This window comes from Rhincodon typus, chromosome 12, assembly GCF_021869965.1.
Source record: "Rhincodon typus isolate 14 chromosome 12, sRhiTyp1.1, whole genome shotgun sequence".
Taxonomy (NCBI): Eukaryota; Metazoa; Chordata; class Chondrichthyes; order Orectolobiformes; family Rhincodontidae; genus Rhincodon; species Rhincodon typus.
Window position 1 is genome coordinate 38,695,081 of NC_063343.1, and position 23,572 is coordinate 38,718,652.

General features: G+C 40.2%; 1 protein-coding gene across 5 annotated transcripts in view; it reads left to right on the plus strand.

Annotated features, from left to right (window-relative positions):
* phykpl (5-phosphohydroxy-L-lysine phospho-lyase) overlaps nt 1-23,572 on the plus strand; it is a 38,798-nt gene that overhangs the window by 10,820 nt on the left and 4,406 nt on the right. For 4 of the 5 annotated variants that reach the window (XR_007263399.1, XM_020525745.2, XM_048603855.1 and 1 more), the window contains 7 exons: nt 1,120-1,279; nt 3,973-4,047; nt 4,302-4,389; nt 4,486-4,602; nt 12,898-12,980; nt 21,435-21,660; nt 23,355-23,509. Coding sequence is in view for 4 of the 5 variants with exons in the window: in XM_020525745.2 (XP_020381334.1) it covers nt 1,120-1,279; nt 3,973-4,047; nt 4,302-4,389; nt 4,486-4,602; nt 12,898-12,980; nt 21,435-21,660; nt 23,355-23,509 (904 nt within the window). In the remaining variant the exon portion in view is untranslated. The remainder of the gene's footprint in view (nt 1-1,119; nt 1,280-3,972; nt 4,048-4,301; nt 4,390-4,485; nt 4,603-12,897; nt 12,981-21,434; nt 21,661-23,354; nt 23,510-23,572) is intronic. The other variant, XM_048603857.1, reaches the window with a different exon arrangement.

The following is a 23,572-nucleotide window of genomic DNA, read 5'->3' on the forward strand; positions in this document are numbered from 1 at the left end:
GGTTAAGAGTTCCAAAGATTCACAATGCCTGAGTGAAAATATCACTCCCCTTTTCATTCTAAATAGCTGACCTCTGATCCTGAGACATTGCCTCCATTTCTTGACCTGCGACCCAGGGGATAAGGCTGTCAGCATCTACCCTGCTAAGCTTCTGAGAATTTCATATATTTCAATGAAATAACTTCTCATTTTTTTAAACACCAGAGTATAAGAGTGTGACTACAAATAAATCCTCATAGGATAGTCATCTCATTTCAGCATAAATCTAGTGAACCTTTTTGTAGTACATCCTTCCTTAGGTGGGGAGGCTATAACTAGACATAGTACTGCAGGCTGGGATCTCACCAAAGTGCTCTATAATTGCAACAAGACTTCCAACACCTTTATAATAAATACTAGCATATTGTTTTCTTTCTAGTTTCTTGCTCAATGTTAACTATCTTTATCTTTATGTATAGGAACATTTAAATCCCTATGAATACTGTCAGTTATTAGCCCCTCACATCCAGGGATACATCTACCCAGCCTTTACCAGGCAATCTGGGATGGCACAGTGGCTCAGTGGCTAGCACTGGTGTCTCTTAGCACTAGGGACCTGGGTTCACTTCCAGCTTGGGTGACTGTCTGTGTGGAGTTTGCACATTTTCCCTGTGTGTGTGTGTTTCTTCTGGGTGCTCCTGTTTCCTCCCACAGTCTACAGATGTGCAGGTTAGGTGGATTGGCAATGCTGAATTGCCCATAGTGTCCAGGGATGCACAGGTGAAGTGAATTAGCCATGGGAAATGTAGGCTTACAGGGATAGGGTAGTGCGGTGGGTCTGGGTGGGATGCCCTTTGGAAGGTCAGTGTGGACTCGATGGGCCGAATGGTATGCTTCCACACTGTAGGGATCTTATGATTCTATCTAAATGGGGGTTACTGCCTGTAATTAAATGCAGTGAGGGCTAGTGCTGAAATTATGTGAACTCTGATTTGAATTTGAGAATATGGTTTATTGGCTGAGCAGAATTGGACATAATGGATGTAGGTTCCATTGAATGAATGGTTGTCATCAGTTTTCATTTATGAAGCTGTATGCAAAATGAATCTCCTGCTTTTAAACATGTTTTTCCTTTCACAGTCGGACATTGTCATCCAGACGTTGTGAAAGCTGGATATATGCAAATGGAAAAACTGAACACAAATTCACGTTTTCTACATGACAATATAGTCCACTATGCAAAGAAATTATCGGAGACACTACCACAGGAACTATCGGTTTTCTATTTTGTGAATTCTGGGTAAAATTTGATTCTTTTAATTTGCTAAATGTATATTTTCCTAAAATATTTTTATATATCAATCATTTCAAATAATAGTTGTATTTGATTCTTATTATTCTAGGTGGCTTAAAATTCAGTTTTTAGTAAATTTATCCTTGACACAAGATAATTGAAATAAAAAATGGACTTCACTGTAATCAGATGGTGTTTTTTTTTCTAAATATTATATGTAAATACAAAAAGTTTTGAAATTAACCTTAAACTATTGGAAAGGATGACTGAAAATACATAGTTGATGCCATAACTATCAGATGTAGCTCAATTCATGTGCTCTCGTCTCTGACTCAGAAGATTCTGTGTTTAAGTACCAATCAAATTGTATTTGACACTTGTGCATTAATAAAAGTGTTCTGCATTATTGGAGATGCAAGTTTTTAGGTGAGACATTAAACCAAAGCTCTGTCTACCTTCTCAGGTAGATGCAAAAAATCCCACAGTGCATTCCAACAGAAGTGGAATTATTTCCAGTGTACTGGCAAGTACTTATTCCTTAATCAACATCACAAAGAATGATCACCTGAATGTTATCACTTTGCTGGCTGGGGAGTTTGTATGTGAGCAAATTGGCTGCTATGTTTCGTACATTTCAAAAGTGCCTAAATTACGGAAGCGATTCTGTAATGAACCTTGGGACAGCCCTTGTCAAGCAATATTTTTTAACTTTTGTCATGGAATTAACTTTAAAAATAGGTCGATAGCTTGCTTTATTAATTTTCCTTCTTCTCTTTGAAGACAACAACTCTTTGTTATAGTGAGATATATTTTAACAGCTGTTTGCTATTTTGTACCTGAGCCAAGTGCCCATTATTGATTTTTGTACCTTGGCTGTGAATTTTAGGAGTCTTTTAGATTTTAGTTTTGCAGGGAAACATGTTGTAGTTGAGCCAAATCCTCATTCTGACACCATTTACTGTGTAGAGACCAGAAGTATGAATTTTTTTTCTCTCCTGAATGCAGGAGTTTCAGATTAATTGCAGTATCAGAGCACCTATGTGGGGATCAACTAACTCGTCGTTGACCAAAAATCAAACAGTAGGCATCTTGGTTTATAAGAATGAGCTACACAATGGGGAATCAACGGAGATAGTAAGAACTGCTGATGCTGGAGTCAGAGATAACAGAGTGTGGAGCTGGTGGAACACTTTTTTTTTCTGACGAAGGGTCCCGACCCGAAACATCAGCTTTCCTGCTCCTCTGATGCCGCCTGGCCTGCTGTTTTCCTCCACCTCCACACTGTGTTATCGGGGACTCAATGGAATAGTTTTTAATTATTTCCAAGACATTTTCCAGTTCACCAAGATTCTCAAAAGGAGAATAAATTAGATATGCTTTTACGATTTTGGGTCAAATTGTATTCTGTACATTAATTGACAGTGTTTAACTGCAAATCCTTCCTAATACACACACACAAACACACAAATATAAAACACCTACATACATCAGGGTGAAAATGTCTGCAACTCTTTAACATTGAGTATTTTCTAAATTTAGATTACCTATGGTGATCAGTCCTCCATTTTTTGAAATAACTGAAAACATAGGCAGTCAGCTCCAATTTTGGTTTACTTTAAATATTCTCTTGTGTTCTGTTTTACTGCTTTTTTTCTAAGCAGATCCTGCACACACTTTGAAAGAAGCAATTATCTTTCCTGGCCAACATATAGGCTTAAGGTGCCATCTCCTAAAACAATAAAATTCCCTTGTAACAAGAGCTGGACACTTTAATCTACATCTACTGCCATGGACACTTTTCTAAACTTCCAAAAAGGACAATGTTGAACTGTTAGTGACAGAAAATACTAAAAAACAATCAAGAAACAATTGTTTCTTATTATCAGTAAGTCTTATCCCAATTTTAATGTAATAATGCTCTTTATATGCCATGGTGTACATTTCTGTAGGCCAAGTATAATTTTTATAACAGGTGTTTCCTGTGAGCCTGGTGAATATTATCATGAAAGAAAGATCTGCTTACTCCCTGTGCGTTCTTACCAAATTGCACATACCCTGCCCCAGACTATGTGATTTGTTTGTCCTTTATCCAGTAGGGAAATGGTAGCCTAGTATGTTGGGTGTTGGTCTGGCAACTAAGATGTAGATTCCAATGAAGCTGTTACTTTTTGTGCTAGAATCGGAAAACAACAGTGAACTCTTGCAGATATTATAGAAACCTAAATGGGTTCAACAACTCCTCAGCAAAAAATAGTCAAAACAGGGTCTCGTTATAAATTGGGTAGGATACCACAGCAGACTGTCCACCCAACTAGATTGTGAAATTCCATTGAGATTCAGGGACAATCAGGTTCTTACATTAGAAAAACTAAGTGTTGGTGCAGCTTCTATCTCATTTTGCTAGCCAAAAAGAATCCCTGATTTTTCTCAGGAAATATGGCAAAATCGCACAGAAAATCAGAACTAAAGTATAGACTGAATGTGATGTAAGACAACTGAGAAAAAACAAATACTTACATTTTGGGAGGATCCTACAATGAGCATTTTCTTTATACACACTCTGTGAAATGAACGTTAAAATGTCGATTTGTTTTTTTGGGATTTTAAATGCGTCTTATATAGGTAACCAGGAGACAAATTTGATATTTTCATTGTTCATGTACAGCTAAAAAATGATTTCTTTTCTTACTTTATTACAGTTCAGAGGCAAATGATCTTGCTATCAGGCTGGCTCAACAATATACACAACACGAAGATATTGTTGTGTTAGACAAGTAAGTTAGTTTAAATAAATTTGTGAATTGCTGAGCTAACATAGATTTTAATACATAGTTCTTTAGAAAATTTTCAACTTTAACCAGTTTTCTTTACAGTGGTATCCTGCATGAGCTCCATACCCAATGACTGTATTTTGTTGAAGATGATATTTCTGTTGTATTACAATATTTAGGGTTATATTGCATTAAATTATGGATTTACCTTAATGTAATGTACATGCTACTGACCACATTCTGCTTTGTATTTAAAGTGCTTACCATGGACACCTTAATTCATTGATAGATATCAGCCCTTATAAATTCCGAAGTCTAAGACCACAGAAGGATTGGGTTCATGTGGTATGTTGAAATCTAGTAATTAAACTGTTACTGTTTATCAGAGGATTTATTTTGTGATTTTCCTCTCAATTAAAACAAATATTACTTCCTGGACAGGCACCTATTCCTGATACATACCGGGGAATGTTCAGGGAGGATCACCCTGATCCAGCCTTGGCTTATGCAAATGAAGTGAAAGCTGTCATTGATGAAGTAAAGAAGAAAAATCGTAAGGTACAGTATTAATGTTAAGACAATGTTGTGCCATATAACTAAATAAAACTAGCTGGAAAGAAATTCTAGAGGCAGGAATATTGAACCAATTTTGTCTCACTAACACAATGAAAATTGGGCAAGATGAAGGTCTACCAAATTATCACAGATTGGCATAGGCACAAGAATAAAAAATGCAAAAAAGGAATCCGAAGAGGTTTCTTTATAAAGAGATTTGTGAGACTGTAATTAACATCTAAGGTTAGTGATAAAGGCAGAAACTATGTAAGGGTTTGAGATGAGAGTGGATAGATGAATGAGGGAAGATTGAAGGGATATGGTAACAGAGTGCTTACATTTAATTATAACTAGTTGCTCACATGAAGGATAAATGCCATCAAGGATCCATTTGATTGAGTGGTCATTTTGTTTTGTAATTTCATGCGTAGTTAGGGAAAGTTGGTAATAGAGTCTGAAAATCATTGTTTTTCTGCCGACTGTTCTGTATTTTGAACCTCAAGTCTAATTTTTTTTTTATTGCCTTGATGCTGCAGATGTTTTATAAATTACCGTGCTATTTCATTTGGAACAGTAGACACTAAGAAAATAGTCTAATGGCTTTTATGGAAGTGGATGTATGCAAGTAACAAGCTTTGGTGTGACATTACCATAAATGTCTGTTCACACTCACTGTCTAGATATATGGTGGTCGAATTAACCACGTATTTAATCTATTATATGCAGACGAACAAGGATTAAGAGTGGTTAAAAAATCTGATTTTATTGATAAAATTACCATCTACTTTATTCTTTCACAGTTGTGAGCTTTGCTGGCAAGACCAGCATTTATTGCCAATCCTTAATTACACTTGAACTGAGTGGCTTGCTACATTAATTTAGAGGGTATTTAAGATGCATCTACATTACTTTGAGTTTGGAGTCGCATGTAGGCCAGACCAGGTAAAGATGGTACATTTCCTCCCTGAAAGAAAATTAATGACCCAGATGGAATTTAATAGCAATCAACAATAGGTTCATGCTGGCAATTACACAACTAGCTTTTTCCCTTCATTCCAGATTTACATATTGCATTTAAATTCTACCAGCATGGGATTTGAACCCATGCCCTCAAACCAGTAACCTGGAACTCTGGATTACAAATCCAGTTACATCACCATTATTCCACCAAGGAAAACATATGGATGTACATTGCTCCAGAATTTAATATTGGAAATTGACATCTTAAAGGGATCAGCAAAAATCAATGACAAAAATATGATTTGTATTGTATTTTGCTTTGGAACTAACCACTGCCAATTAATGTTTTTTTTAAATTCATTCAAGAGATAAGGGTGAGCTGGCTGGGCCAGCATTTGTTGCCCAATGCTTGTTGCTTTTAAGATGGTGGTAAGCTACCTTCTTGAACTGCTGCTGTCGATTTGGTGTAGGTAGAGCAACAATGATATTAGGGAGGGTTGGGTGAGGATGCTACCACCAATTCTCCTTATTATAGTGGGTCTAAGGGCTTGTTGGGTTACCAGTGATAAAGGATGAACTACCAGTGAGAATTAAAAGTAGTTGTTCTTGTTTTAATAACTAAACATTGTTTATTGCATGATAACAATAGGTACAAGATACATTGGTAAGTCAGATATAAAAACTAAGACTATCGAGATCCAGGAATGGCACATATAACCTGTTTGTTTCTCCACCCAAGACTGGATGACATTGTTAGATTAGGTGAGTTTAATACAGTCTCCAATGTTCACCCTTTCAGAACCATTGCCTTATACAACAGATTGATTGATCGATTTATTATTGTCACATGTACTGAGATACCGTGATAAGTGTTATTTTGCACGCTATACAGACAGATTGTACCATACAAAGTGCATCAAGGTAGCAAAACAGAGTGCAGAATACAGTGTTACAGCTGCAGAGAAGAAGCAGAGAGAGAGAGAGAGATCAGAATTAACGTTTGAGAAATCCATTCAAAAGTCAGTTAAGAGTGGGGGAAAAGCTGTTCTTGAATCTTTTTGCTCATGTATTCAAAGGTTGATATCTTCTGCCTGATGCAGGAGAGTATGACCAGAGAGAGAGAGGTCTTTGATTATGTTGGTTGCTTTCCCAAGTTAGTGGGAAGTACAGATGGTGTCAATGGATGGAAAGCTGGTTTGCATGATGGACTAGGCTGTGTTCATGACTCTGTGTAGTTTCTTGCAGTCTTAGGAACAGCAATTGCTGTGATGCATCCAAATAGGAGGCTTTCTATAGTGCATCTATAAAGATTGGTAAGATTCCTTGTGTAGATGCTGAATTTCCTTAGCCTCCTGAGGAAGTAGAGACATTGTTATGCTTTCTTGACCATCACATTAATGTGGCTGGACCAGAACAGATCAGTTTGTGAACCAAAGAGCTGACTGGCAGTGATTAATACCTACTACATTATTAAAAGTGTACTTGAACTGTAAAAGACAAAATGTAATTTCAATGGTGAGAAGGACAACGAGATGCCATGTTCACAAAGTTAAACAGCAGAGTGTTGGTTGTCTTGTGAAGCAGTGATAGCGTCGCTATCTGTAGGCCAGAAAGTCTGGTTTAACTCTAACCCATCATAATGATGTTTCATAACACATCTGAACAGATTGAATTGAAATGAATTAGCTTTATTGTCACATGTAAACTTTTCACTGTACTCAAATTTGAGTAAAAGTCACCACTTACGGCACCATCTTAGGTGCAAAGGTAGCTAGGTACAGCTTCTTCAGCCCAAGTTCTTAGGAAAAAAATTAGAAAATAAAGAAATAAAAAGTCCAGTACTGCAGGTTATAGGAATAAATGAGAAAATTGGGAAATAAAAAGTTCAGAACAATGGTCCTTCCCACCCAGTCTATGCTGGCACTTAGCCTCCAAACCACGCTGGGCTTCACCTCGAGGTTCTTGAGGCTGGGAGACTGCTCTGGAATCACCTCAAAGCCAGAAGTCCATGCTGAGGCCATGCCAGGCCAAAAGACTGCCACATTCTGCCGAGAGACTGCCATGCCAGGCCAGGAGAATATGGGTGAAAACACTTTCGACTTTGCTTTTTAGCCATCTCCGTTTTCTTTTTTTAAAATAGTTTTAGGCAGGTACCTACTGAGTTCAATTTGATAAAACAGGACTTGGTAATCAACATCTTCACTCCTCCAAGTTTGCATTAAAGATCTTCACCTCTCAGCAGTGTCCCTGGGACCTGTCTTGCAATCGCTCAGGAAAAGCGACCTCAGTAGCACTTCTTGGACTGAGACTCGCAACAAAAGATTTAACAAAAGAATCACAGCAGAGTGGTACAGCTCTGAGCAGTTTTGGACTTCCATATTTAACTCTGCGATCCTAAAACAATGTTGCGTGGCCAACTTTCTAGGTCTATAGATAGATGATTCCTACTGTTGGTGGCTATTCAGCAAATCTCACTTTAGTCTAGGAAATTAACAGTTAAGCAAATGGTTAAATTTTGTTTTCACAGTAACTATATTTAAGTAACCAAACAGTAGGCATTTGCAATAAAAATAGAAACATAGTCCGGCAGCATCCGTGAAGATAACGGCCCCAGTATTACCTCTAAGAAAGTGAATACATTTTGAGTGAGGTCCAATCATGCCCACTAGTGTTTCAGGCCCGTGACCTTTTTATCAGCCTTCAGAAGTGTTAGAGATGTAATGGTTTTTAACTCAGTACAGAGGCTGGGAATTTATGACATTTATGTCTGTACAGAGAAGGCATATCTTTTAACTCCTCCCACTTCCTTCAAGTCTAACGATCACTAAGTGTCCTAGGCTCAGCCATTTTCAGCTGCTTTACCAAAGATCTTCCCTACATCTCAAGGTTGGAAGTGGAGATTTTCACTGATTGTGCAATGTGCAGTACCATTTGTAAGTCCTCAGATACTAAATGCAGAGCAATCTGGACAATATCAAGGCTTGGCCTGACAAGTGTCAAGTAACATTCACGCCATACAAATGCCAGACAATGACTGTTTCCAACAAGGGAGAATCTAACCATCATGCCTTGACAATCAATAGCATTACCATCACCGAATCCCCCACTATGAAACATCCTGGAGATTACCACTGACCAGAAACTGAACTGGATTCACCATATAAATATGGTGGCTACACAGCAGTTCAGAGACTAGGAATCCTGCAGTGCGCAACTCACATCGTGACGACTCCAAGCTTGTCCACCATCTACAAGACACAAGTCAGGATACAATGGGACATTCCCCACTTAGCTGGATGAGGGCAGCTCCAGCAAGACTCGAAGCTCAACACCCTCCAGGACAAAGCAGGCCACTTGATTGGCACCACATCCATCAAATACAAAAATCTAAAATTCAGTCCAATAATCATGAACATAGTGATTTTTGTTTTGCAAAGAAAAATCACAGTTTCCTAATACAATCTGCACTGGCTGTCCGTCTTGGGGAGTTAAATTTTGTATTGAGTGAAGTATGAGTGATGAGAATAAACTGCTGAGTTGTCACCAGCCTCAAAAAATCCACCAAAACTCAGTAGTAGCAGCAGTATGTACTACAAGATGCACTGCAGAAATTCACCAAGTCTCTAGGTAAAACTTTCCAGGCCCATGACCACGTCCGTCTAGAAAGACAAGGACAGCAAATACGTGGGAACACCACTGCCTGCAAGTTCCCCTCTAAGCCACTTACCATCCTGACTTGCAAATGTGTTGTCATTCCTTCACTGTCACTGGGTCAGAATTCTAGAACTCCCTCCCTGACAGCATTGTGGGCCTACCTACAGCACATGGACTGTAGTGGTTCAAGGAAGGTCACCACCACTTTCTCCAGGGCAGCTACAGCTGGGCAATAGATGTTGCGCAACAGAAGTGACAATGTGGATGCCTCTTAAAGTCCCTCTGGGCAATTAGGGATGTGCTAAGAAAATGTTTTTGTAACCAGTGATGTACACATTCCATGACTGAATTTTTTAAAATATCTTTTATGTGGCATCCAAGTTAAAATCTGAATCAAGTTATGTGAAAGGAACCCCGCCCCTTATCTAGAGCGTATGTTACTTCTTCAAAGAATCTAAAAAATTGGTAAAGCAGGAGTCGTTTTTCAAGGACCACAATTTCCCCTCCACAGTGGTCGAAAATGCCCTCGATTGCAACTCTCGCGTTTCCCGCACCTCAGCCCTCACACCCCCTCCCCACAATAACAACAAAGACAGAATTCCCCTTGTCCTCACGTATCACCCCATCAACCTCCGGATTCAACACGTCATTCTCCGCCACTTCTGCCACCTGCAAGCTGACCCCACTATATATTTCCCTCCCCACCCTTATCTGCCTTCCGGAGGGACCGCTCTCTCCGCGACTCCCTTGTCCGCTCCACACTCCCCACTAGCCCCACCACTCCTGGCACTTTTCCCTGCAACTGCAGGAGGTGCTACACATGCCCCTACACCTCCCACCTCACCTCCATCCCAGGCCCCAAGAAAACCTGCCACATTAGCGAATGTGCAGCTGAACATCTGTTTAATGTGGTATATTGTATCCGCTGTTCCCGACGTGGCCTCCTCTACATCGGGAAAACCAAGTGGACGCTTGGAGACCGCTTTGTGGAGCACCGACACTTGGTTCATGACAAACGATTGCACCTCCCAATCGCGAACCACTTCAACTTCCCCCTCCCATTCCTTGAACGACATGTCCATCCTGGGTCTTCTCCAGTGCCACAACGATGCCACCCGAAGGCTGAAGGAACAGCACCTCATATTCCGCTTGGGAACCCTGCAGCCCAATGGTCTCAATGTGGACTTTACAAGCTTCAAAATCTCCCCACCCCCGACCTCATCCCAAGACCAGCCTGTCTCATTCCCGCCTCCTTGACCTGTCCTTCTTTTCTCCCACCTATCCGCTCCTCCCACCTCACTGACCAACCCCCACCCCTACTTCCTACCTACTAGCCTCATCCCTGCCTCCTTGACCTGTCCATCTTCTCTCCACCTATCTGCTCCTCTATCCACTTTCTATCATCGCCTCCCCCTCTCTATTTATTTGAGCCCCCTTCCCCTTCCCCATTTCTGAAGAAGGGTCCAGACCCGAAACGTCAGCTTTCCTGCTCCTCTGATGCTGCCTGGCCTGCTGTGTTCATCCAGCTCCACACCTTGTTATCTCAGACTCCAGCATCGGCAGTTCCTACTATCTCTGGTAAAGCAGGACTTCTATTTCACAAAACCACGTTGATTCTTCCTGGTTACTTCGGGTGTAAGTGTCCAGCTGTAACCTACGAATTGATCAAATTCAACAGGGTCCAAAACACAGTTTAAAAGCGAAAAAATGATTTGTTTCTTTCAGCTTAGTAAACTGTATTTGCTGCTCCTGATGTGGTATCCTCTACAGGAGACTAAATGCAGACTGATCATTCACTTTGTGGAATAGTTCCATTCAGTGTGCAAACGTAACCCTGAACTTTGGGGGTTTGCCATTTTCATTCTCCTTTCCACTCTGCTTGCTCCTTCCTTAGCCTCCTACAATGTTCCATTGAAGCTCAGGAAAAACTCAAGGAATTGTACTTAAGCTTTTAAGTTGACATTTTATAATTGTACAGAATTGACAATGAATTCAACAAATTCTGATTCCCTCGTGGCAGGCTGATACAGGAGGTGAAGTCACATGGGATCGTCGGTGAGCTGGTAAGATGGATACAGAACTGACTTGGTTATAGAAGACAGAGTAGTGGTGTAAGGGTGTTCTTGAGACTGGAAATCTGTGACCAGTGGTGTTCCGCAGGGATTAGTGCAGGGGCCCTTGTTGTTTGTAATTATATATAAATGATTTGGACAAGAATGTAAGTGGTATGATTGTAAGTGCGTGCTCGACACAAAATTTAAAGGAGCTGTAGATAGTGAGGAATGTACCGTAAGATATGGATAGGCTGGAGACTTTGCAGAGAAATAGCAGATGGAATCTGATCTGGGCAAATGCAAACTGATGGATTTTGGGAGACCTATTGCAGGAGGGAAGTATACAGTAAATGGCAGAACCTGTAGAAGCATTAGAGGGATCTAGGCGTAAACATCCACAGTTCCCTGAAAGTGACAACATGAGTTGATAAGGTGGTCAAGGGAGGCAATGGCTAAGTGGCATTATCACGAGACTATTAATCCAGAAACTCTTCTAATGTTCTGAGGACCCATGTTCAAATCCCACCATTGCAGATTTTATTTTTGGAAAAATCCATCTGGTTCATTGTTGCCTTTTAGGATAGGAAACCTGTCATCCATACTTAGTCTGGTCTACATGTGACTCCAGACCTACAACAATGTGGTTGACTCTTAACTGCCCTCTGGGCAATAAATGCTGGCCTAGTCAGAGACACCCACATCCCATGACTCAATTTGTTTTAAAAAAGGCATATTGCCTTCATCAGTTGAGGCATAGAGTATAGAAAGGTACCATGTGTCATTGCAGACATGATGGGCCAAAAGATCTATAACTGCGCTGTACTGTCTTTGTTCTTTATATAATCAGTGCTCTCATCCTTTCAGTCTGCATCCATTAGTTACGATTTTATCAACCCCATGGACAACTCTTATCGACCCATCTTTTATTTCTTTCTTTGTCCCATTACCAATTAGACCACCAGCTCTAATGTCTTTAGTTTTCTCCCAAACTTCCATCTTGTCACAGATCTTCTCTCTTCTTCTTTCTAGCCCACAATCCCTCTTTTCCCTGTCTTTGTAATTGAAGAAATCTCTTAACTATTTCTATTGTGATAACGTGATAGATCTGAAACTTCTAACTCTGTTGTCTCTTCATAGACCCTATCTGATGATATCAAGTACTTTTTTTTTTGTTTTTACTGCTGTGTTCCAAAATCTCCAGTATTATTTTCTTTTATATCGGTGAATGTTCAGAAGCTCTTCTATCTTGTGGTAACACAGCTGAGGATGTTTGAGTCCTGTAAGGCAATATCCAGATCAGTATTCCGGCAGAAGTCATTGGATAGGGATCTGCCTTGGAAGCTGTCACCATTCTTTCTGCAGTTTACTGGCAGTTAGATCACTTGTACTGCCCAATACACCCTGGCTGCAGTCGGCTAACTCAGAAAATATTATTGGCACCTTTGCTGTCTCATTAGCTAGGTGGCCACCAGACACTGGCAAAGTTAGAAAATTTGAGGTTTTCTGTCTACCAAATACTAATATTTTGACATCACTACATGCTCTTGAATTTAGATGTTAGGTATATATTGTGCATACATTATCATTCGCTACTGATTTCAATTTTTTTTCAATCTTCCTATATCCCTAGATTGCTGCATTTTTTGCTGAATCCTTACCAAGTGTGGCTGGTCAAATAATTCCACCTGCAGGATATTTCCAGAAGGTTGCAGAGTATGTATTAAATATTACTTTGTCTAAATATGTGAATCACATAATTCTTTCCTTAACTGTATTTAAATTTGTGTATTGCCATATCTTTTCATCTTGCACTTATCAGAACAATTCACAAGAAACACAAAAGCAAAGAAAAAATACATTGAGACTACCGAATGGTCAGCAAGTGGACGCTTATTGGTACAAGTATTATTGTAAAGGATGCACTAGTTGGTGATGACTGCCAGTTAACTGCCAATCTTTGTTTATGTTTTAAACAAGGCAGGCTGATTCTGATTGTCCAAGGCATTGCCCTGAAAAAGAGAGGGGCTGACATTTGTTTATGTTGAAACCAGTTGTGTGTATACACGTTCCTTCAATCTACAGCAGGGTCCTGGATATTTTCCAGAACGCAAAAGTGCACAATACAGTCAGCCTGACTGACAAGCCTAAATCTTGCAATTAGGCAGTTGCAATATTATTGTGAGTGTGCAAAGAATCATGCTGACCACCAATTTAGGATTGTCAATTGGGCTTATAATATGGTGCAGTGTGTGAACTGCATGTTACACATAGTAATAGACAGGGCTTTGTTCTTTGCAGATAGAAGGAACATATGCACACACTACACCTGTTTCAGAACAACAAAACGAGTGACAGCCATTCTCTCGGTCATTTCTCAGTGCAGTGGTTGGACCAATCAGCATGAATCTGCTTTGTTTTCCCTTTCAGTTTTTCTTGTAAACTCTTCTGATCAGTGCAAGATTGTAATCTTCCACAATTTCAATAACACTCAAGTTCTATAAGACCGTAAGACATAGGAGCAGAAATTAGGCCATTCGGCCCATCGAGTCTGCTCCGTCATTCAATCATGGCTGATAACTTCCTCAACCCATTCTCCCGCTTTCTCCCCGTAACCCTTGATCCCCTTGATAATCAAGCACCTATCTATCTCAGTCTTAAATGTACTCAATGAGCTGGCCTCCACAGCCTTCTGTGGCAGTGAATTCCATAGATTCACCACTCTCTGGCTGAAGAAGTTTCTCCTTATCTCCATTCTAAAAGGTCTTCCCTTTACTCTAAACCTGTGCCCTCAGGTCCTAATCTCTCCTACCATTGGAAGCATCTTCCCAACATCTACTCTGTCCAGGCCATTCAGTATTCTGTAAGTTTCAATTAGATCCCTCCCTTATCCTTCTAAACTCCAATGAGTATAGTCCCAGAGTACTCAAATGTTCCTCATATGTTAAGCTTCTCATTCCTGGGACCATTCTCGTGAACCTCCTCTGAACCCGCTCCAGAGCCAGTACATCCTTCCTGATATATGGGGCCCAAAACTGCACACAGTACTCCAAATGTGGCCTGACCAGAGCCTTATAAAGCCTCAGTAGTACACCCCTGCTTTTATATTCAAGTCCTTTCAAAATAAATGCCAACATTGCATTTGCCTTCCTGATTACTGATTCAACCTGCAAGTTTATCTTGAGAGAATCCTGGACTGGAACTCCCATGTCTCTGTGCACTTCAGACTTCTGAATTTTCTCTCCATATAGAAAATAGTCCATGCTTTTATTCTTCTTACCAAAGTGCAAGACCTCACACTCTCCCACATTGTACTCCATCTGCCACTTCTTTGCCCACCCTCCTAACCCGTCCAAATCTTTCTGCAGCCTCCCCGCCTCCTCAATACTACCTGTCCCTCCACCTATCTTTGTATCGTCTGCAAACTTGGCCAGAATACCCACAGTTCCTTCATCTAGATCATTAATGTATAAAGTGAAAAGTTGTGGTCCCAACACTGACCCTTGCGGAACACCACTTGTCACCGGCTACTATCCTGAGAAAGACCCTTTTATCCCCGCTGTCTGCTTTCTGCTGGACAGCCAATCTTCTATCCATGCTAGCACCTTGCCTCTAACACCATAGGCCCTTATCTTACTCAGCAGCCTCCTGTGTGGCACCTTGTCAAAGGCCTTCTTGAAGTCCAGGTAGATAACATCCATTGGCTCTCCTTGGTCTACCCTGCTCGTTACTTCCTCAAAGAATTCTAGCAGATTTGTCAGGCATGACCTCCCCTTGATGAAACCGTGCTGACTTAGCCCTATTTTACCATACACTTCCAAATATTCAGAAATCTCATCCTTCACAATGCACTCCAAAATCTTACCCACAAACGAGGTTAGGCTAATCGGCTTGTAATTTTCCGTCTTTTGCCTTACTCTCTCGTTAAACAGGGGTGTCACGTTAGCGATTTTCAAGTCCCCTGGGACCCTCCCTGACTCTAGCGATTCGTGAAAGATCACCACTAATGCTTCCACTATCTCTTCAGCTATCTCCTTTAGAACTCTGTTGTGTAGTCCATCTGGTCCAGGTGATTTATCCACCTTCTGTGCTACCAAACATCTATTTAGATTTAAAATTAATGAATTTTGTTCTGGTTACAGTTGCAGTTTTCTTTTCTAGGCATCTTACTTTCCATTATTTTGGCCTTCATATGAGCGCATTTCTACAGTATGGAAAGTATCCTTTCAGAAGTAGTACACATCCTTTGGCCTTCCCAGAAAATGGGCAACTCACCCCACCTGGTCATTGTTTTTAACCCCTTGAAATATCCTTTATTTCAAAAGAAATCAATCCAGTCTTCATCAGCAGGACTTCAGTACAACAGACAGTATTGTAATATTAAATAGATTTATTTAGGAAAAATTGAACAAAAATTAAGTAAATCATTTGTTCAAACTTAATTTAGGAGAAATGGGCTTTGCAGACTGGGCCAGCATTTATTGCAATTGAGAAGGTGGTGGTGATCTGCCGCCTTCAACCACTGCAGTTCATTTTAAGTAGATAGACCCACAATTGAGGAATTTGCCTGTGGTGATGTTCTCGTGTCTGTGCTGCCTTTGTCCTTTTCAAATGGTAGTGGTCATGGATTTGGAAGGTGCAGCCGAAGGAGCCTTAGTGAGTTTCTGTAGTACATCTTCTAGGCAGTACACTGCTGCTACTGTGTGTCAATGGTGGAGGGACTGAATCTTTTGAGTATGTAGTGGCTGTCAAGTCAACTGCTTTGTCCTGGATGGTGTTGAAGCTACACTCATCCTGGCAAGTGGGGAGTATTCAAACACTTCCCAACCTGCGCTTTGTAGACATGGTGGACAGGATTGTGGTGCCACAGGTGACTGGGGAGTCAGTGGGATTCCTAACATCTTATCTGCTCTTGTAGCCACCGTATTGCAGTTTCTAGTCAGTCCTAACCTCCAGTATGCTGATAGTGATGGGTTCTGTGATAGTGATGGATTCTGTGATAGTGATATGACTGAATGTCAAGGTACAGTTGTTAGATTCTTCCTTGGTGAAGATAGTTGTTGTCAGGCATCTGTGTGGCACAAATGTCACTTGCCATTTATTAGCCCAAGACTTAATATTATCCACATCTTGCTGTATTTGGCCATGGACTATTTCAGTATTTGAACATTCACAAATGGCGCTGAACATCGTGCAAACATAGAGTCACAGAATCCTTCCAGTGCAGATTGAGGCCATTCAGCCCATCAAGTGAAGAAAGCGTTTGGTATGCTTGCCTTTATTGGTCCGTGCATTGAGTATAGGAGTTGGGAGGTAATGTTGTGGCTACACAGGACATTGGTTAGGCCACTATTGGAATACTGCATGCAATTTTGGTTTCACTGCTATAGGAAGGATGTTGTGAACCTTGAAGGTTCAGAAAACATTTACAAGGATGCTGCTAGGGTTGGAGGGTTTGAGCTATAGGGAATAGGCTGAATAGACTGGGGCTATTTTTCCTGGAGCACCAGAGGCTGAGGGGTAACCTTATAGGAGGTTTATAAAACGATGAGGGGCACGGATAGGGTAAATAGACAAGGCCTTTTTTCCAGGGTGGGAAAGTCTGAAACTAGAAGGCATAGGTTTAAGGTGAGAAGGAAAAAGATTTAAAAGGGACCTAAGGGTGCAACTTTTTCCCACAGAGGGTGGTAGGTGTATGAAACAAGCTGCCAGAAGTGGTGGAGAATGGCACAAGTACAACATTTTAAATGGCATTTGGATGGATATATGAATAGGAAGGGTTTAAGAGGGATATGAGCCAAATGCAACTAAATTTATTTAGGATATCTGGTTGGCATTGACAAATTGGATCGAAGGGTCTGTTTCTGTGCTGAACATCTATGAGTGTAAGTCTGCACTGACCCTCCAAAGGGCATCCCACTAGACCCACACCTTCACACTATCCTCATAATCCCACATTTACCAGGGCTGACCCACCTAACCTAGACTTCCCTGAACACTATAGGCAATAGTCCATGCAGCCTGCACATCTTTGGATTGTGGGAGGAGACCAGAACACCCAGAGAAAATCCACGCAGAAACAGTGAGAATGTGTAAACTAGTAGAGCCACTGATGTAGTTTATTTGGACTTCCAGAAGGCTTTTGACAAAGTCCCACATAAGAGATTAATGTGTAAAATTAAAGTGCATGGGATTGAGGTAATGCATTGAGAGGGTAGGAAACCGGTTAGCAGACAGAAAACAGTAGGAATAAATGGGTCTTTTTCTGAATTGCAGGCAGTGACCAGTGGGGTACTTCAGCAATCGGTACTAGGACCCCAGTAGGCACAACGTGTTAATGATTTAGATGACGGACCGAAATGTAATATCACAAAAATTTGCAGATAACACAAAGCGGGGTGCATGTGTGAGCTGTGAGGAGGATGCAGAGATGTTGCCGTGTGATTTGTAATGCTGAGTGAGTAGATAAATGCATAGTAGATGCAGTGTAATGTGGATAAATGTAAAGATAAATAGAAAGGTAGACTATTATTTGAATGGCTGTAAATTGAGAGAGGAACATTAACGAGATCTGGGTGACATTACGCACCAGTCACTGAAAGTAAGCATGGAGGTGCAGCAGGCAGAAAGCATATTGTACATTAGCCTTCATAACAAGAAGATTCAACGACAGGAACAAGGATGTCTTGCTGCAGTTATACAATGCATTAGTGAGGCCACACTTGGAATAGTGTGTGCACTGCTTACCTGGGGAAAGATGTTCTTGCCACAGAGGGAATTCAGTGAAGGTTTACCAAGTTAAATCCTGGGATAGCAGGACTGATGTTTGAGGAGAAATCGTAGGCACTGGAATTTAGAAGGGGGGGGGGGCACAAGAAGGTGTTATAGAAACCTAACAATACTAGACATGTTAGATGCAGGTAGGTGGTTCCCAATGCTAGAGAGTGCAGAACCAGGAATCATTAAGGAAAAGGGGATAAGCATTTTAAAAGGCCTAAGATGAATTTTTTTCCCCCCCTCAGAGTGAGCCTGTAGAATGCATTGCCACAGAAAGGAATTGAGGTCAAGGCCTCCTTGTGTTTTCAAGGAGGTAGATATACCTGTTTTGGTTAGAGGCATCAAGGAATATGGGGATATAGGGCAGGGCAGGGAAGCAGGATTATAGTATTGAGCTTGATGATTATCCATAATATTTGACTGGTGCAGCACGCTTGAGGGGTTGAATGACCTACTCCTGCTCCTATCTTTTGTTTCTATCCAAGTAAAATCTATCCACTGGTTCCCCCTTAATCTACAGCACAAGCTACCTCAAAAAGTTAGTTCATCATGATTTCTCAGACAAAAACACTGAAACTTACTCCAAGTGGCTTGTTACAATGTCATTAATAATAGCTTAACTTCTGTCATAGCTTTTAAGTTTTCCCTATCTTGCCCTAATTTCTTTTTGTCTCCCTTGCTTTTTGAATAAAAGGAGTTAATTAACTAAACGCCAATCTAACAGAACCTTCCCCGAATCTAATGTGTTTTGGAAAATTAAAACCAACCCATCAACCATGTAACTAGCTACTTCTTTTAAAACCTAGGATGAAATCCATCAGGATCCAGAGACTTGTCAACTCACAGTTCCAACAAATTTACCCTGTACTACTTCCCTGGTTATTGTAATTTTCTTGAGTTCCTCCCTCATTTCTAGGATGCTATATGTATCCTCTCTAGACAATACAAAATATCTGTTCAATTTGTCTGTCACCTCTTTTTATCCTCCATTACTAATTCACCAGACTCATTTTCTTTTGGAATGAACACTTGTTAACAGTTTCCTTTTTCAAATATCGGAAGCAGCTCTTTCTGTTTGTTTTTATGTTTTTGCTAAACTTCTTTTTCTTGTCACCTCATTAATCTTTTAGCAATTATTTGCTGGTTTTTATATTCCATCCTATCCTCCGACCTGCCACATATCTTAGCACAATTATAAGCCTTTTTTCCGGGTTTGATACTATCCTTGACTTTTTTTTTGTTAATGGCAGATGGCAGGTCTATTGCTTAGAATTTTTCTCACTTATTGGAATGTATATGTGCGCTTTCTGGAATGCCCCTTTAAATGACCTATCTTTTCACTTAAATTGCCAGATCACATTGGCTGGCTCTGCTTTCATGCCCTCATGATTGCCCTTGTTTAAATTCAAAATAGTAGTCTTGGGCCCACACTGTTTTTCTCTTAAATTAAATGTAAAATTCAACCATATTATGGTCACTGCTAGCCAGGGGCACCTCCAGTAGAAGGTCAGTAATTAATCCTCTCTCAGTCAAAATCTGCTGTTTGGTTGTTGTCTAAGAAAGTGATCTGAAAACATTCAATGAATCCCTCATCTAGACTGCTATTTCCCCAGTATATAGGTTGGTTAAAATCTCACATGATAATCACTGTACACTTTTGACAAGCTCCCATTATTTCTTCCTTTGATACCCTATGCTATCATGTGTTTACTCAACTATCGCATGACCTCTTGCTTTTATCATTCCTCACCCCTACCAGACTGCTTCTGACTTGCTCTTATAGCCTCTGTAGTTATGTAGCTGGTCCAGTTCAGTTTCCAGTCAGTCTTAACCACCAGAATGTTTAATAATTTGGAATTTAGAGATGGTCATTGCCTAGCATTTGTGGCATGAATGCCACTTGTCAGCTCAAACCTGGGTACTGTGCAACATCTGCTGCATTTGGACACAGACTGCTTCAATAGCTAAGGAGTCACCAGTGGTGATCTTCATGCAATTATCAGCAAACATCCCAAATGATGGAGGGAAGGTCATTAAGGAAGTACTGATGGTTGGGCTTAGGACATTAATGAAGAAGTCCTGCACAGATGGCCTGCAGTTGAGATGACTGAGCTCAACAACCATCTTCCTTGTGCTAGGTACGACTCAAGCCAATGGTGTTGACTCTAATGTAAAGTGTGTGATTAATACATGTTTTAATACAATTTATTTTAGAGTTTGGATTTTGAATTACTGCAATGTGGGTTTTGGTCTGTGTATGATGAGGTTTAATCATTAACTAGTTCTTTAAGAAAATGAGCAAGGAGGGAGTCCCTGAGGTGATAAGGACCATTTGTTTACATTGAGTTTTTAAACCAGTGGTCAGAATAGACATTGAAAAGCATTAACTTGCTTTCTGTTTGGAAAGTTTTTGTTTCAGTTCACAGAAGCCCTGGATGAAGGGATAATCTACCCACTTCCCCATGACATTCAATACTATTATCATCATCACCAAATCCCCCAATAAAATCAACAATTCTAGAGGCTACTACTGACCAAAAACCTCAACTGCATGAACCATATAAATGCAGTTGCTACAAAAAAAAAGTCAGAGGCTAGGAATACTGCAATAGATAACTCACATTCTGACCACTCCCCCCCCCCCCCCCCCCCCCCCCTCAAAGCCTGTCCACCTACAAGGCGCAAGTCAGGGCTGTGATGAAATACTCCCCACTTGCCTGCTTTTCTACCTGTTCCAATACTTGAGTATGTGGTACCAGGAGGAGTAATTCAGATTATAATCTTAAAGTCCTGCTACCTAACTCCTAAAATAATACTGCAGGACTTCCTCTCCATTTCTGCCAATGTCATTGAACAGTAGTGGGTCATTCTGAAGGAGGAGGTTTACATTGGTATCAGTGACATCCATGACCCTGGCCCCAGGGAGGCAACACATCTTTAAGTTACATTTGTTAACGCCATGCAAATTGAGTCTCCAACCACAATTGCTTTACTTTCTCCCCCTTCCGCAGTTAGGCTATAGCTGGACACTCCAAGCAATCACCACTCAGTTATCCAACACAGAAAAACTGCTCGAGTAAAATGAATTTAACAGATTTCCTAATTATCTGCCTGCCTCCCTTCACCTCACTGGTGGTCAACTATTCCTCCCCTGACTGCACCTCCTTAAATCTGTGGGATAAATCACATCTAAAAATCATGCTACCTATGTAACTCTCAAGACTTCACATCCCAAACACTTCAACTGAAAATTCCACCCACTGTCTTTTATTTGACTGTTTCTGTGCAAACCAGACCCCAAAAAGTTACAAGATTTTTTTTCACAAGTCATAAGGGCAAGGAGGAAAACAGATAATCAAGTGCTATTAACTTTAGATGTTTTCTCTTTTGCAGGCATATTCACGAAGCTGGAGGATTGTTTGTTGCTGATGAAATCCAAGTTGGATTTGGAAGAGTTGGAAAACACTTTTGGGCATTCCAACTACAAGGAGATGATTTTTTACCTGACATTGTAACTATGGGGAAACCTATTGGAAATGGACACCCATTAGCTTGTGTGACTACAACTAAAGAAATTGCAGATGCATTTGCTGCAACTGGAGTGGAGCATTTTAATACAGTAAGTCAGAAACAATGACTATAGCTGCTTTGCGAAAGCAAGAGACTGTCAAGGGAAGTCTTCAAATCAAATCTTAAGCAAAAAGCAATGCAGATTCTTTGTAATATACTTTACAAAGTACAAGTAACGCTGAAGGAGCAGTTTATAAAATGCAAGAACAGAATTAGGCCATTCAGCGAGATCATGACTAATCTGCTAACCATCAACTTCACTTTCCTGCCTTTTCTCAACAACCCATGATTCCCTTGCCAATTTAAAAATCTAAGCCTTGGATACTTAACAAATCAGCATTGATATTCCTCTGCAGTAAAGATGTCCATGGATTCACTACCCTCAGAAGAAATTACTCATTGGTCTTAAACGTGCAACCCTTTCAGATATTTTTTGGCCCTGGACTCTCCCATGAAGGGGAAAACAACTTCTCTGCATCTACTCTGTCAAGTTTGCTATGTTTCAATACATAAATCACCAGATCCAAAATAGAAGGTTCTGCTTAATAGTACTTAAAATTAAAAAAAAAGACCTCAACTGCTATTTGGAATCTATCCAGTAGTTAGAGTTGCAGTTTGGGAAAGTCAGTGTTGACTTGATTAATCTATTGCAGTTAGCCTCAGCAATCAAGAAAAATAAATGTCATGATCCTCATGCCTGTAATATCCAGTAACTTCACACCGTCTCCCGATTAACTTTTATTCCCCTCATCCAACTCCTAAGCAATCATCGATTTATGAAAAAAAATAAAAATCTCAGAAGGTGCCTTGCACTAATAGCCATTTGCTTTTTGTAAACAAACGTAGTTTTGAGACAGCATCTCTTGCATGACCTCAGATTTGTTTATTAGCTTTGAATTAACACAAAAGCAGTTTCACTAAGCACCAAAGTCACTGAAGGTAATCAAGCATGATAAATAACAAGAGTAAACAATGAATAGTTTATTGCCTGTGTTTTGCTTCCATGACTGTTGTGGCACAAATCAGAATTGTAACTGATGTATCCAACCTATCAAGTCTCACACCATTTGGAATACAGTTTCAGTTTTGAGAACTGGATTAACAAGTTGGGCGAGGCAATACTTTATTCAAACTAGTTTACACCAGTGTAATACAACTGAGGTCTACCTGACCTTGGGTTTTCTCAGTTGTATTGCTGGCTAAATTGTTCTGGAGTTGCAGTACTTATCACATGGTAATCAATTAGTTTTAGGCTTTCAGTGCTTTTAACTACAGAAGCCATATTCTCCATGTAGAATTGTAGAAGATGCTTTATAATAGTCCCACCAGCAAAATTTCTGATAAATTCCATTACAAGGCATAGACATGTATTCAATCACATTTCTGCCTATTTTAAACATTGAACAAGAGTATGAAAGGGTCTCTGTAATGGGCTCTTTCCTTCCCCTATCAGCCACATTGCACAAAACTGAAAATTGAGAGGGTGTTTTTTTTTTTTTTTTTTATTTTTATACGTATCCCCAAGAGGACATTGTGAAACTATAACCCACATTCTCATTTCTCTCAATGTAGGATGGCAGGAAAGGAGGGAAGAGGAAATAAATTTAAAATAAAAAGCTGAATTGTTGAAAATTAGTATTGAAACATTGATTTTTGCAAAAGTAAAAATTTGTCAACATTCCTAGTAATAGTATTGAGATAGAAGCAATACCTTTTATTAGATATGTCATTGATGTATTCCAGTTTGGAGGAAGTCCAGTATCCTGTGCAATTGGACTTGCAGTTTTGGAAGTCATTAAGAAGGAAGACCTATGTGGGAATGCTACACAAGTAGGTACCTACTTAATGAACCTGCTAAATAAACTGAAAGTCAAACATCCAGTCATTGGAGATGTCAGGTATTGAATCTACCAATAAAACCAACATTTCTAAACATGTTTGATTTTGAATTGGCATAATAT